This window comes from Nomascus leucogenys, chromosome 13 (genome assembly GCF_006542625.1).
Source record: "Nomascus leucogenys isolate Asia chromosome 13, Asia_NLE_v1, whole genome shotgun sequence".
In the NCBI taxonomy this organism is placed as follows: domain Eukaryota; kingdom Metazoa; phylum Chordata; class Mammalia; order Primates; family Hylobatidae; genus Nomascus; species Nomascus leucogenys.
This window is the reverse complement of record NC_044393.1, coordinates 27417728-27430527: the sequence shown is the minus strand read 5'-3', so window position 1 is coordinate 27430527 and position 12800 is coordinate 27417728. Positions and strand designations below refer to the sequence as shown.

General features: G+C 49.9%; 2 protein-coding genes across 4 annotated transcripts in view; one reads left to right on the top strand and one right to left on the bottom strand.

The window, feature by feature from the left end:
- The first annotated feature begins 3760 nt into the window (after nt 1–3760).
- RAB5IF (RAB5 interacting factor) lies at nt 3761–10935 on the top strand. Of its 2 annotated transcripts, XM_030825915.1 has the most exons (4): nt 3761–4167; nt 5531–5634; nt 7985–8114; nt 10380–10935. In XM_030825915.1, exons 1-4 carry the CDS (start codon nt 4054–4056, stop codon nt 10419–10421), a joined length of 390 nt encoding a protein of 129 aa, XP_030681775.1. In that variant the 5' UTR covers nt 3761–4053; the 3' UTR covers nt 10422–10935. The 2 variants fall into 2 exon arrangements, with proteins under 2 accessions (XP_030681775.1, XP_003253579.1); XM_003253531.3 differs by lacking the exon at nt 7985–8114.
- Nucleotides 10936–11895: 960 nt separating this feature from the next.
- Nucleotides 11896–12800, bottom strand: part of SLA2 (Src like adaptor 2) — a 33662-nt gene continuing 32757 nt past the window's right edge. For both annotated transcript variants that reach the window (XM_003253526.3, XM_030825911.1), the window contains one exon: nt 11896–12671. In XM_003253526.3, coding sequence (XP_003253574.1) covers nt 12551–12671 — 121 coding nt within the window. In that variant the 3' untranslated portion in view covers nt 11896–12550. The remainder of the gene's footprint in view (nt 12672–12800) is intronic.

Here is a 12800-nt window from a genome sequence, read left to right as displayed (position 1 = left end):
TTCTGAACTACATGCCAGCAGGGAGTCTGTAAAAGAGGTTTTGTAACAATGGTACACTTCCAAACGAGTCAGTTTGGAAGCTCTTGGCCCCCTGAAGTTTCCCTGAAAATCAGTGATATGAGGCAGATTGATTACCAGGAGAAAAGGCATACAATTTGATTTAACGTGAATACACAGGAGTCTTCAGAATGAAGACCTAGCTCCCCAACTCCCCAATAAGGTACAGAAGCTTCTTTTTTTTTTTTTTTTTTTTTTTTTTTTTTTTTTTTTAGATGGAGTTTCGCTCTTCTTGCCCAAGCTGGAGTGCAATGGCATGATCTCGGCTCACTGCAACCTCTGTCTCCTGGGTTCAAGCGATTCTCCTGCCTCAGCCTCCTGAGTAGCTGGGATTACAGGCACATGCCACTACATTCGGCTAATTTTTTGTAATTTTAGTAGAGATGGGGTTTCTCCATGTTGGTCAGGCTGGTGTCAAACTCCTAACCTCGGGTGGTCCACCCGCCTCGGCCTCCCAAAGTGCTGGGATTACAGGTGTGAGCCACTGCACCCAGCCAGGTACAGAAGCTTCTGTACCATCTTGAGGTTACAGAAAGAATGGGGGCTTGGATCCCGGTAGAACAGGTTATGGGAAGGGGGAGCAAGGAATTTTACTGAGGGACAACAAATGATTATTAGGAAGAATGACTGGATCAGAAACAGAAATTAACCTGTAAATAGTTATCTTTGGAATTTAAATTATTCTTGGAGACAGTCACTACCTTGAAAAAGGGTCTGTTCAGGTGTGGTTACACTGTCTTCTCTTCTGCAATAGAAAGCGAGATAGCCGGGCGTGGTGGCTCACGCCTGTAATCCCAGCACTTTGGGAGGCCTAGGCAGGTGGATCACAAAGTCAGGAGATCAAGACCGTCCTGACTAACACGGTTAAACCCTGTCTCTACTAAAAATACAAAAAATTAGCCAGGCGTGGTGGCGGGCGCCTGTAGTCCCAGCTACTCGGAGAGGCTTAGGCAGGAGAATGGCATGAACCCGGGAGGTGGAGCTTGCAGTCAGCCGAGATCGCGCCACTGCACTCCAGCCTGGGCAACAGAGCAAGACTCTATCTCAAAAAAAAAAAGAAAGTGAGATAACAGGGAGAGGAACAAGAACTCTTCTCCTTGGTGGGTCAGTTATATCTTTATGTAGATAGGGGAAAAGTCTCTTCCAGCACCTTGATTAGGTTTTTAAGTTAAGATATTCATTATGCTAGGCACAGGGGGTCATGCCTGTAATCCCAACACATTGGGAGACTGAGGTGGGAGGATTGCTTGAGCCCAGGAGTTCAAGACCAGCCTAGGCAACATAGTGAGACCCTGTCTCTACAGAAAATTAAAAAACAAAAAAAAAAAAACAAACATGTCAGGGCATGGTGGCTCATGCCTGTAATCCCAGCCCTTTGGGAGGCCGAGGCAGGCGGATCACTGGAGGTCAGGAATTTGAGACCAGCCTGGACAAGATGGCAAAATCCCATCTCTACTGAAAAATACAAAAATTAGCCAGGTGTGGTGGTGCGCATCTGTATTCCCAGCTTCTGGGGAGACTGAGTCAACAGAACTGGTTGAACCTGGGAGGCGGAGGTTGCAGTGAGCTGAGATCATGCCACTGCACTCTGGCTTGGGTGACAGAGTGAGACTCTGTCTCAAAAAAAAAAAAAAAAACTTAGCCAGGCGTGGTGGCATGTGCCTGTGCCTGCAGCTCCAGCTACTTGGGAAGTTGAGGTGGGAAGATGGCTTGAGCCCAGGAGATCAAAGCTGCAGTGAGCCCTGATCATGCCACTGCATTTGAGCATGGGCAGCAGAGTGAGACCCTGTCTCAAAAACTAAACTAAACTAGAATAGTCATTATACTAGGGAGCCATAGTTTGGGGTAAAATATTTTGATTTCCTTCAACTGGCTAAGCTTTACCATTTCATATGGGAAGGAAACTGGATCAGAAAAGTGGGAGGGCTGAAAAGAACAAGACCCATGGGGAAACTTAGGACAAAAGGTGTGCACCAATATAACGTATACGGCCCTTCCACCAGTTCCAGACAGTAATGTGATCACAGTATGTTTCACCTTTGGGGTCCAGCCCCACTTAATCTACTGAAACAATGTCAGGGTGGGCTTGGGGTGGAAAACAGCAGCTATGGTATTCTGGAAAAGCTCTCTAGGAGGTTCTTTTTTTGTTTGTTTTTTGTTTTGTTTTTGAGACCAAGTCTTGCTCTATTGCCCAGGCTGGAGTGCAACGGCACGATCTTGGCTTACTGCAATCTCCACCTCCCAGGTTCAAACAATTCTCATGCCTCGAGCCTCCTGAGAAGCTGGGATTACAGGTCCCCACCACCACGCCCAGCTAATTTTTTTTGCATTTTTAGTAGAGACAGGGTTTCAACCATGTTGGCCAGGCTGGTCTCGAACTCCTGACCTCAAGTGATCCACCCACCTCAGCCTTCCAAAGTGCTGGGATTATAGGAGTGAGCCACTGCACCTGGCCTCCCTAGGGAGGTTCTATTACTCCCAAAAAGTGAAGAATTACAGGTGAATGTTGATAGGTATGCAAAAGATGCTCTGACCTCTTAAAAAAAAAAAAAAAAAGATACTCTTTCAGCTTTAAAGTTTAACGGTTAAGAGCACAGATTTTGGAGTCAGACACACCCAGGTACCAGATACATTACTTGTCTCTGTAAATCCACTGTCCAGAGGCTGGGTGAGGTGGCTCACGCCTGTAATCCTAGCACTTTGGGAGGCCAAGATGGGCGGATTGCCTGAGCTCAGGAGTTCGAGACCAGCCTGGGCAACATGGTGAAACCCCCGTCTCTACTAAAATACAAAAAAAAATTAGTGGAGCGTGGTGGCGGGCGCCTGTAATCCCAGCTACGTGGGAGGCTGAGGCACGAGAATCGCTTGAACCCGGGAGGTGGAGGTTGCAGTGAGCGGAGACCGTGCCGTCTCAAAAAAAAAAAAAAAAAAAAAATCCACTGTCCAGAAGGGATGTGCCTTGGTCTCTGGACTTACCAGCACAGTGCGCCTGGCACCACCTGGAGGGCTTGTTCAAACACCGGAAGGAGCCCCATCCCCAGGGGCTCTGAGTCAGTAGGCATGGAATGGAGGCCGAGGACCTGCGCCCCTGTCCAGTTCCCAGGCGATGTGGCCGCTGCTGATCCGGAAGCTCACTTTGTGAACCATTGACGCAGCACATGGTGAGGACGCTGTATGTGAACACTCAGATATCCTGACACCTAACCCAATCCTTGCATTTGCCGCTCAGGAGTCCCCGGTTGGGTTCACCTTGCTATACGGCCTCAGAATCTCATTTCCTCTTTTGGGGTTTCAGGGCTCTCGTGTGCCAAAAGAGGGTGCTGGGCAAGATGAAATGCTTAGTTATTACAGAAGGGTTAACATCTTCAACAAGGCCCTACAGAACTTGCAGGGTTAGGGGAGAAAATAAGCGGGCTAAATCCTGTGGGGCAGCTTGGGGCTACCCTGGAGCAAGGTCTGGGCTCAGCAGGCGAGTAGGTCGCAAGGAAAGGTAGAGCCGCTCCTGCCCCAGTCGCTGCTCGAGGGGCAGCTGTGGCCGACTGGGCGACGCTGACGTCCAGCCTCAGTTTTCCCCTACCTCCTCTGTCTCCACAGCGCCTCCTGGCGCCCATGTCACCGTTCTACCAAGATTGTCCCTCCCCTCACACCTTACCGCGAGCCCGGCGGAGGCTGACGTCATTTCCGCAACGAGTAGCGCGCTTGCGCCAAGGCGCGGGTCGCTGTTTCACTCGGACGGCTGCGCGGTCGCCGATTGGCGCTGCGTGAGCACGTCGGCGGGAGGACGCGCGGCACTGCACCGCCCTTCCCTTCGCGGCGCCTGCTCTGTAGAGGCCGCGGAGCCGGGTAGCTTGGCCAGGTGTGAGGGACCGCAGCGCGCCGCAGGACCGGACCGCTGAGCCTGCAACCGCCCTGTACCGTGACCTGCGACCCTAGACCCCGACTCCGTTTGGCTCAGCCCGCGCGCCCCAGGCCCGGCCCGGGCGGCGCGACGGGAGGATGAGCGGCGGGCGGCGGAAGGAGGAGCCGCCTCAGCCGCAGCTGGCCAACGGGGCCCTCAAAGTCTCCGTCTGGAGTAAGGTGCTGCGGAGCGACGCGGCCTGGGAGGACAAGGTACAGTGGAGCCTGAACAGGGCGCGGGTGCGAGGAGTCGGCTGGGACTCGGGGAACGGGAAGGCTGGCGCGGGCCTGCCCTCGTCCTCGTTCCGGCGCAATCGAGTAGGGCAGTGGGGCGGGTGGCCCAAGGGTGTCAGAGCAAACTTGGTGGGCACTGGGCGGACAGCTGGGCTTGGAGCTCCCCGAAGGGTGGCCTAAGGATGAAGCCCCCTAGTCATGCGGAATTGGCGAGGAGCGGGGAGAGGCGTTGTCATTCGCGGGCAGGGCTTGTGCTTGAACCGGGAAAGGGAGCTGAATTCGATTCGGCCTCTGCCTTTTATATGCAGTAGGATTTTGAGTAGGTTACTTGTCTCTTTCGAATTAACTAGCACAAACAATAACAGACTTATACTGAGAATGCTTTCTACGTGCCAGGTGCTCTCCAAGCGGAATCTCATTTAACTCAGAATAACTCTGAAGTGGGGTACTGTGGTGCATTAAAGCCTTTTGCACATAGTGGGGCTCGCTAATCTTGAGCTGCTGTTGCTTGTTGAATGTAAAGGACCGAATACTTTGATAAGCATGAGTCAAGAGGGGAGACTGAGACCACCCACTGGGTGTGTGTGAGGTGTGAGGGTGGAGAAACGCCACTAAATATGTGCGAGAATTGGTTGGGACTTCAAGACGTTCTTACTTGTCCCATTCGGAGGATGCTTCGTAACTCTGCTTCATGATCTGGAAGGGGCCATCACAAACAGCTTGATTCCAGGTAGCTTGAAAAGAGTAGTATATTTGCAGTCATTTCTTTGGTTTTCTGGGCTGCCGAAGTGGATTTTCCTTCCTGAAGTTCGTGTAAGGGGGGGATGGGAGGCACTTCCTGAAGGTGCCCTTGTTCTGCCCCCAGCCCTGCCCAGCTCTTGCAAAACCTGCAGTCTCTAATCTGCTGTGTCATTTCTTTCTTTTCTTGTATAAGGACTGGTTTCTGGAATCTAGGGCAGATCAGAAACCTGAGTCGTCTTCTGTGTTCTTCCATTAAACTTGAATAAACTGGCACCTGCCTCTAGCATTTTTGCTTCTAATCCGTGTGTGCGGCCAGTAGCACAATTACTATCACAGTCATTTCATTACAGGCCATATTATATATGCAGCTCTAGAATTTTGATTTAGAGCACAGATTCTGGAAGTGATCGCTTAATGATGTCTAAACGTATCATTTCTACCACATTTTAGTATAAGAGGTGAAACAGGAAGCACATACTGTTGCCTTTGGGGGGAATCAAATTTCCTGGATATGTTTAGCATAAAGGTTTAATATTCCTCCCTCTTGCTATCCTGTGGCACCCACCCCAGATAATTCTTGCATTTTCTGTCTTTTCTACAGGATGAATTTTTAGATGTGATCTACTGGTTCCGACAGATCATTGCTGTGGTCCTGGGTGTCATTTGGGGAGTTTTGCCATTACGAGGGTTCTTGGGAATAGCAGGGTAAGTCTTGGGTATCTTACATTTTCATGGTATCATTTCTTTTTAAATAGAGGCTTTTTTTCCTGTTATAGGAAAGGCCATTGCCGCTCTGGAGCTGTGTGTGTGTGTGATGACTAAAGCAAAGAAGCGGCCCTACGGTGGCACTCCTGGGTCTGGTGCACCACTCCTCAAGAGCATCTCAGGTCAGGCAGGTTACCTTCCTGCCTTCCTGAAGGCTGGGCCAGTCCATTCATTCATGGGTCTAAAGTGACCTCATGCAAGAGGCCATGACATTACTTGTTGGTGGCATGCACTCTAGTTCTGCTGTGACCTTTGTACCTGTGCAAGTTTGGGAAGTAGGAACTTCTGTATTTGACGACCATTTCCCTTGTTCCTGGCACAATGCTTAAGGTCCTAAACCTTGGCTTTGGTAGAAGTTATTTCAGGTCCCTCCATTTTGTTTTTTTGAAATAGGGCCACACTTTGTTGCCCAGGTGGGAGCACACTGGTACCATCACAGCTGACTGCAGCCTCGACCTCCTGGACTCAAATGATTTTCCTGCCTCAGCCTCCTAAGTAGCTGGAACTACAGGTGTGAGCCACCACACCTGGCTAATTTTTAAAAATTTTGTAGAGACAAGGTTTCTCTACATTTCCCAGACTGGTCTTGAATTCCTGGGCTCAAGTGATCCTCCTTTCTTGGCCTCTCAAAGTGATGGGATTATAGGCATGAGTCAGCATGTCTGGCATAGGTCCCTCTTTTTTTTTTTTTTTTTTAGACGGAGTCTTGCTCTTTTGCCCAGGCAGGAGTGCACTGGCGTGATCTCGGCTCACTGCAACCTCTACCTCTCAGGTTCAAGCAATTCTCCTGCCTCAGACTCCCAAGTAGCTGGGACTACAGGTGCCTGCCCCCATGCCTGGCTTATTTTTTGTATTTTTATTTTTTTATTTTTTTTTATTATTATTATTTTTTTTGAGACAGAGTCTCGCTCTGTCGCCCAGGCTGGAGTGCAGTGGCGCGATCTCGGCTCACTGCAAGCTCCACCTCCCGGGTTCACGCCATTCTCCTGCCTCAGCCTCCCGAGTAGCTGGGACTACAGGCGCCCGCCAACATGCCCGGCTAATTTTTTGTATTTTTTTTTTTAGTAGAGACGGGGTTTCACCGTGTTAGCCAGGATGGTCTCGATCTCCTGACCTCGTGATCCGCCCGCCTCGGCCTCCCAAAGTGCTGGGATTACAGGCTTGAGCCACCGCGCCCGGCCTTGTATTTTTAGTAGCAACGGGGTTTCGCCATGGTCTTGAATTTCTGACCTCAGGTGATCCGCCTGCCTTGGCCTCCCAAAGTGCTGGGATTTTTTTTTTTTTTTTTTTGAGACGGAGTCTCGCTCTGTCGCCCAGGCTGGAGTGCAGTGGCGCAATCTCGGCTCACTGCAAGCTCCGCCTCCCGGGTTCACGCCATTCTCCTGCCTCAGCCTCTCCGAGTAGCTGGGACTACAGGCGCCCGCCACCACGCCCGGCTAATTTTTTGTATTTTTAGTAGAGACAGGGTTTCACCGTGGTCTCGATCTCCTGACCTCATGATCCGCCTGCCTTGGTCTCCCAAAGTGCTGGGATTATAAGCATGAGCCACCGTGCCCGGCAAAGTGCTGGGATTACAGGCATGAGCCACCATGCCTGGCTCATTGCTGTTCCTAGCCCCCTAACTGATGGTGAGCTGAGGGCAGGAACGGTCATCTTCATGTCTGCATCTCATAGCGATAACAGACAGTGGATATCCAGAAGTGGTCTCCCACTGGGAGTTATACAGGGGATATGCTGTTGCTTGCTCAACTAGGCTATGAAGCAGCAGCTTCATGTGTTTCTCCCATAGCCACACCCTAGCTGGAGCTACCTGGAGGCCCATGTCAGGTCCTGTTTGGGATGGCTCACCAGCCATTCTGTCTTACTTCAAGGGGCTTTGGAGAACTATATTACACACACACACACACACACACACACACACACACACACACACACACACTATATAGTATATATAGAGTTTCACTGTTGCCCAAGCTGGAGTGCAGTGGAACAATTTCGGCTCACTGCAACCTCTCTGCCTCTGGGTTGAAGCAGTTCTCCTGCCTCAGCCTCCTGAGCAGCTGGGATTACAGGCACCCACCACAATGCCCTGCTAGTTTTTGTATTTTTAGTGGAGATGGGGTTTCACCATGTTGGCCAGGCTGGTCTCGAACTCCTGACCGTAAGTGATCCGCCCACCTCAGCCTCCCAAACTGCTGGGATTACAGGTGTGAGCCACCACCCCCGGCCCCGAGTTCTGAGTCTTCTAAGCTTTCAATTTATGTTTGGTACTTGTTCTCTCTTGCTCCAGATTCTGCCTGATCAATGCAGGAGTCCTATACCTCTACTTCAGCAATTATCTACAGATTGATGAGGAAGAATATGGTGGCACGTGGGAGCTCACGAAGGAAGGGTTTATGACCTCTTTTGCCTTGTTCATGGTATGTGTAGCTGATAGTTTTACAACAGGTACTGTTCATTTCATGAGGTGTCATTCATAGGAGGGGCCCCACTGATTGAGTTACACTATGTGAGCAGGGTGCTATTTTTCTAAAGGCTTCTGAGGCTCAGGGCCATGGCCTGTGTTGAGCCACATCCCAGAAGATGTGGTCTGATATACTGTACAGTCCCCTGTAATGTGTAAATCCAGGGCCCATCGTCAGTTTCTACATCTAATTCTCAACCCTGGCTAGATATTAAAAACTAGGAGGGCTGAGCATGGTGGCTCACGCCTGTAATCCCAGCATTTTGGGAGGGCAAGGCAGGAGGATCACCTGAGGTCAGAAGTTCAAGACCAGCCTGGCCAACATGGTGAAATCCCATCTCTACTAAAAGTACAAAAAATTAGTTGGGTGTAGTGGCGGGCGCCTGTAATCCCAGCTACTCCAGAGGCCAAGGCATGAGAATCGCTTGAACCCGGGAGACGGAGGTTGCAGTGAGCCAAGATTGCGCCGTCGCATTCTAGCCTGGGCAACAAGAGGGAAACTCCATCTCAAAAAAGAAACTAGGAAATATTTTTCATAATAGCTAAAAAGTACAAACAGTCCAAATGACCATCACTTGATGAATGGATAAGATACTATATATCCATACAGTAGAATGTTACTTGGCCTTAAAAAGGAATGAAGTGGCCGGGCTTGGTCGCTCAGGCCTGTAATCCCAGCACTTTGGGAGGCCGAGGCGGGCAGATCACAAGGTCAGGAGATCGAGACCATCCTGGCTAACACAGTGAAACTCCATCTCTACTTAAAAAAATTAGCTGGGCGTGGTGGCGGGCGCCTGTAGTCCCAGCTACTTGGGAGGCTGAGGCAGGAGAATGGTGTGAACCTGGGAGGCAGAGCTTGCAGTGAGCCGAGATCACGCCACTGCACTCCACTCCAGCCTGGGTGACAGAGCGAAACTCCGTCTCAAAAAAAAAAAAAAGGAATGAAGTACTGATACATGCTATATAACATGGATGAACCTTAAAACATCATACTAAGTGGAAGAATCCAGACACAAAAGACCACGTATTGTGTAATTCCATATGCAAAGTCTCCACAGTGAGCAAATCTATAGAGGCAAAAAGTAGATTAGTGGTTGCCAGTGGCTGGGAGGGAGAGTAGCTGATAAAGGAAACAGGCTCTTTTTGGAGTAATGTTTTGGAATCAGTGGTGATGTTTGCACAGCTGTTCCCATACAGAAAACCTCTCAACTGTGCACTTTATTTTTTTGACACAGGGGCTCACCTTTTCACCCAGGCTGTAGTGCAGTGGCGCAGTCTTGGCTCACTGCAGCCTCTGCCTCCTGTGCTCAAGTGATCCTCTCACCTCAGCCTCCCAAGTAGTTGGGACTATAGGTGTGAGCCACCATGTCCGGATATTTTTTGTATTTTTAGTAGAAATGAGGTTTCATCATGTTGGCCAGGCTGGTCTTGGAACTCTTGACCTCAGATGATCCACCTGCTTCCACCTCCCAGAGTAGTGGGATTACAGGTGTGAGCCACTGCACCTGGTCCGTTTTTTTTAAAATTATACTCATGGCCTGGCATGGTGGCTTATGCCTGTAATTACAGCACTTTAGGAGGCTGAGGCAGGCAGACTACTTGAGTCCAGGAGTTTGAGACCAGCTTGGGCAATATGGTGAAACCCATCTCTATAGGGAAAAAAAAAAAAATAGCTAGGAGTGGTGGTGTGCACCTGTTGAGTCCCAGCAGGACTCAAAAAACAAACAAACAAACAAAAAAAACACACAAAACCTTGTGTGTGCAGACTCTAACCCAACAATAAAATCTCTTGAGAGGTAGTGTTTTTTTAACAGAACCAAGAGATTACAATGGGTAGCCAAGGTTTGAGAATCCCTGCTTTGATATGCAGCTGACAAGTTATGATGGTATTTTCACACTGGTAGTCGCAGCACCTGCTAGCAGTGTAGTATGCTTTACTTGAATCATTTCCACATCTGTATCTCAATTCCCTGGGCCTGGGGTTGCCATTTGGTAGGGGAGGAGCTTATCAGGAGTTCCTTTGCAAGTGCAGGAGGGCAGTCCTGGGTTCTGTTAGTGACAGCGTGATTTCAGTGAAATAATTTAGACCCCCCAAGCAGATTGTGCAATGGATAGCCCCTGGAGAGTGCCCGTGTTTACATTCTCATCTGGCATTTTTGTTTTGTGGAATCAGCCTGTGTTAAGCCAGGTGACCTATGAACAGTGCTTGTCTCCTCACTAGGTCATTTGGATCATCTTTTACACTGCCATCCATTATGACTGATGGTGTACAGCTCCCAACTGCTCTCTATCCAGTCCAAAGGACCCTCTTGATTACAGCGCAGGAACTTGATCGTTGGGGAACCCCAGCCCCTTGGAACTTGGAAGACCCATGTTTCCTGGACCGCAAATCAGTGTGTTGGGCATCAGTGTTTTCTGCAAGGGTTGTGACCTGAAACTTTTTAAAAACCACCCACCTTTGGGGAAGCATTTCTGAATTTATCCATCACCAACCATTTCTTCTTGGATACCATCAAGTAACAGCTGTTTGCCAAGTGGAGCTGTCAGTCATTTAATTTGATGCACCTCTGGATTCAGATGAAACATTAAATTGTCTTCCTCGATTCTCCATCAGGTGTACAGTTTTTAAACTATCAGTGGCATTTCAAGTCTTCTGAAACAGCATGGCTGTATGTGCGTGGTCCATAGCACAGTACAGGCAGCATCTAATAACAGTTTGTTTCCATTGTAGAATGTTTTCACATACTTGAATAAATCAAATCTTCTTTAATTGAGAACCTGTTGATGATACCTGATAAAGCCTTTTCCACCCCACCTGTAGCTTGGGAACCAGTAGGAGCACTGGAGGTGGTGCCTCCCACCCCATCCCTCTTTCTTCCTCTCCCTGCTCCCTTAGCAGATCCAGCAGACCTCTTTCTCTTTATGGGGGCAGCAGGGAAATCAAGGGCTGGATTTGGTGTAGGCTGTGGTCTCCGTCTTGGCATTGTGGAGAGAGGGCTTAGCACCTTCTGATGCCCCTGCCCAGCACTGAGGTGCCTGGCCTCACTGCAGTGTGCTAGACTTAAGAGGTGTTATTTTGTATTTGGCCACAAGATGGCAAGGCCAGTGTGCTAGGGAATGGTAAGCCACAAAATGAAGTAGAGATCTGAGAGCTAGGCTGGGTGCCGTGGCTCACGCCTGTAATCCCAACACTTTGGGAGGCCAAGGTGGGTGGATCACCTGAGGTCAGGAGTTTGAAACCAGCCTGGCCAACGTGGTGAAACCCCCATCTCTACTAGAAATACAAAAAAATGCGCTGGGCGCGGTGGCTCACGCTTGTAATCCCAGCACTTTGGGAGGCCGAGGCGGGTGGATCACGAGGTCAGGAAATCGAGACCACGGTGAAACCCCATCTCTACTAAAAATACAAAAAAAAAATTAGCCGGGCGTGATGGCTGGTGCCTGTAGTCCCAGCTCCTCCGAGAGGCTGAGGCAGGAGAATGGCGTGAACCCAGGAGGCAGAGCTTGCAGTGAGTCGAGATTGCGCCACTGCACTCCAGCCTGGGCGACAGAGCAAGACTCCGTCTCAAAAAAAAAAAAAAAAAAAAAAAAAAAAAAAATTAGCCAGGCATGGTGGTGTGTGCCTGTAATCCCAGCTACTTTGGAGGCTGAGGCAGGAGAATTGTTAGAATCCAGGAGATGGAGGTTGCAGTGAGCTGAGATCGTGCCATTGCACTCCGGCCTGGGCAACAGGGCAAGACTCCATCTCAAAAAAAAAAAAAAAGAGCTAGGGCTGTTGTCCTCAATGGGGGACATTTGAGGACCTAGACTGTCCAAAATCTTTCTCTTTGCTGTGGAGGTCACGTAGAGGCTGGACCATCCAAGATCTGCTGCTACGGTAAGACATCATCTCAGGTTTCCTTTCCCTTCTAGGCCACAGTCCTACCTTCTGAGGTATGGTGGTGGTCTCAACGAGACTTGTAAATTTTCTGAAAATGACTTTCTCATTGACTCTAGGGGTCGTTTCTACCTTGTGGGTGGGGCCTGGTTAACGGTGGGGATGTAGAATGGGGCTCAACAGGCAGGGCATCCAGATGGTACTGAAAACCCCAAACTCAAGAACTAACTAGGTCAGACCCCCAGGAGGCTTATTCTCTTTGGAACCCTGGCCCTGGTCCCACCTTCTCTGCGCTCGGACTAGAGGTCGAAGGTGGGATCATGGCACTGGGAGGAAATAGGTGACTTCTAAGGGCCAAGAGAGGAAAGAGCAAGGGTACAGGTGGGACCCTGGATGCACCTCTGTGTCCCACCCTCCTTCCCTGAGTGCACAGCCTTGCCTCTGGGATGCTCAGGAGGCTGAATTGGGGTTCTGGGTGTGCAGCCTTGGTTTCCCTTTTGGCCTCTCCTTTGGGCCTAGGCATCATCCAAAGAGACAGCCTCGTCATTCAGGCTGATGTAGGAGCTAAGGGACTCCCGGAGACCCTCACTGAGAAGAGACTCCTCCCCTGTGGCAGCTTCAGAAAACAGGAGGGAGCTGTGGACAAAGGAAGATAATTGGGTCAAGAAGCCTCTTCCTCCTCCCTGTACTCACTACACATAAAACTGCACTGTTCTCAAAACCCCTCACTCCTGCTGAGGACCTCACGGGGCTCCCCTGTTCCCT

Coding starts and splice junctions, on each gene's coding strand:
- RAB5IF (XM_003253531.3), top strand. CDS start 4,054: ATGAGCGGCGGGCGGCGGAAGGAGGAGCCGCCTCAGCCGCAGCTGGCC. Junction 4,168..5,530: donor ACGCGGCCTGGGAGGACAAG/GTACAGTGGAGC, acceptor TCTTTTCTACAG/GATGAATTTTTAGATGTGAT. Junction 5,635..10,379: donor GGGTTCTTGGGAATAGCAGG/GTAAGTCTTGGG, acceptor TCTCCTCACTAG/GTCATTTGGATCATCTTTTA.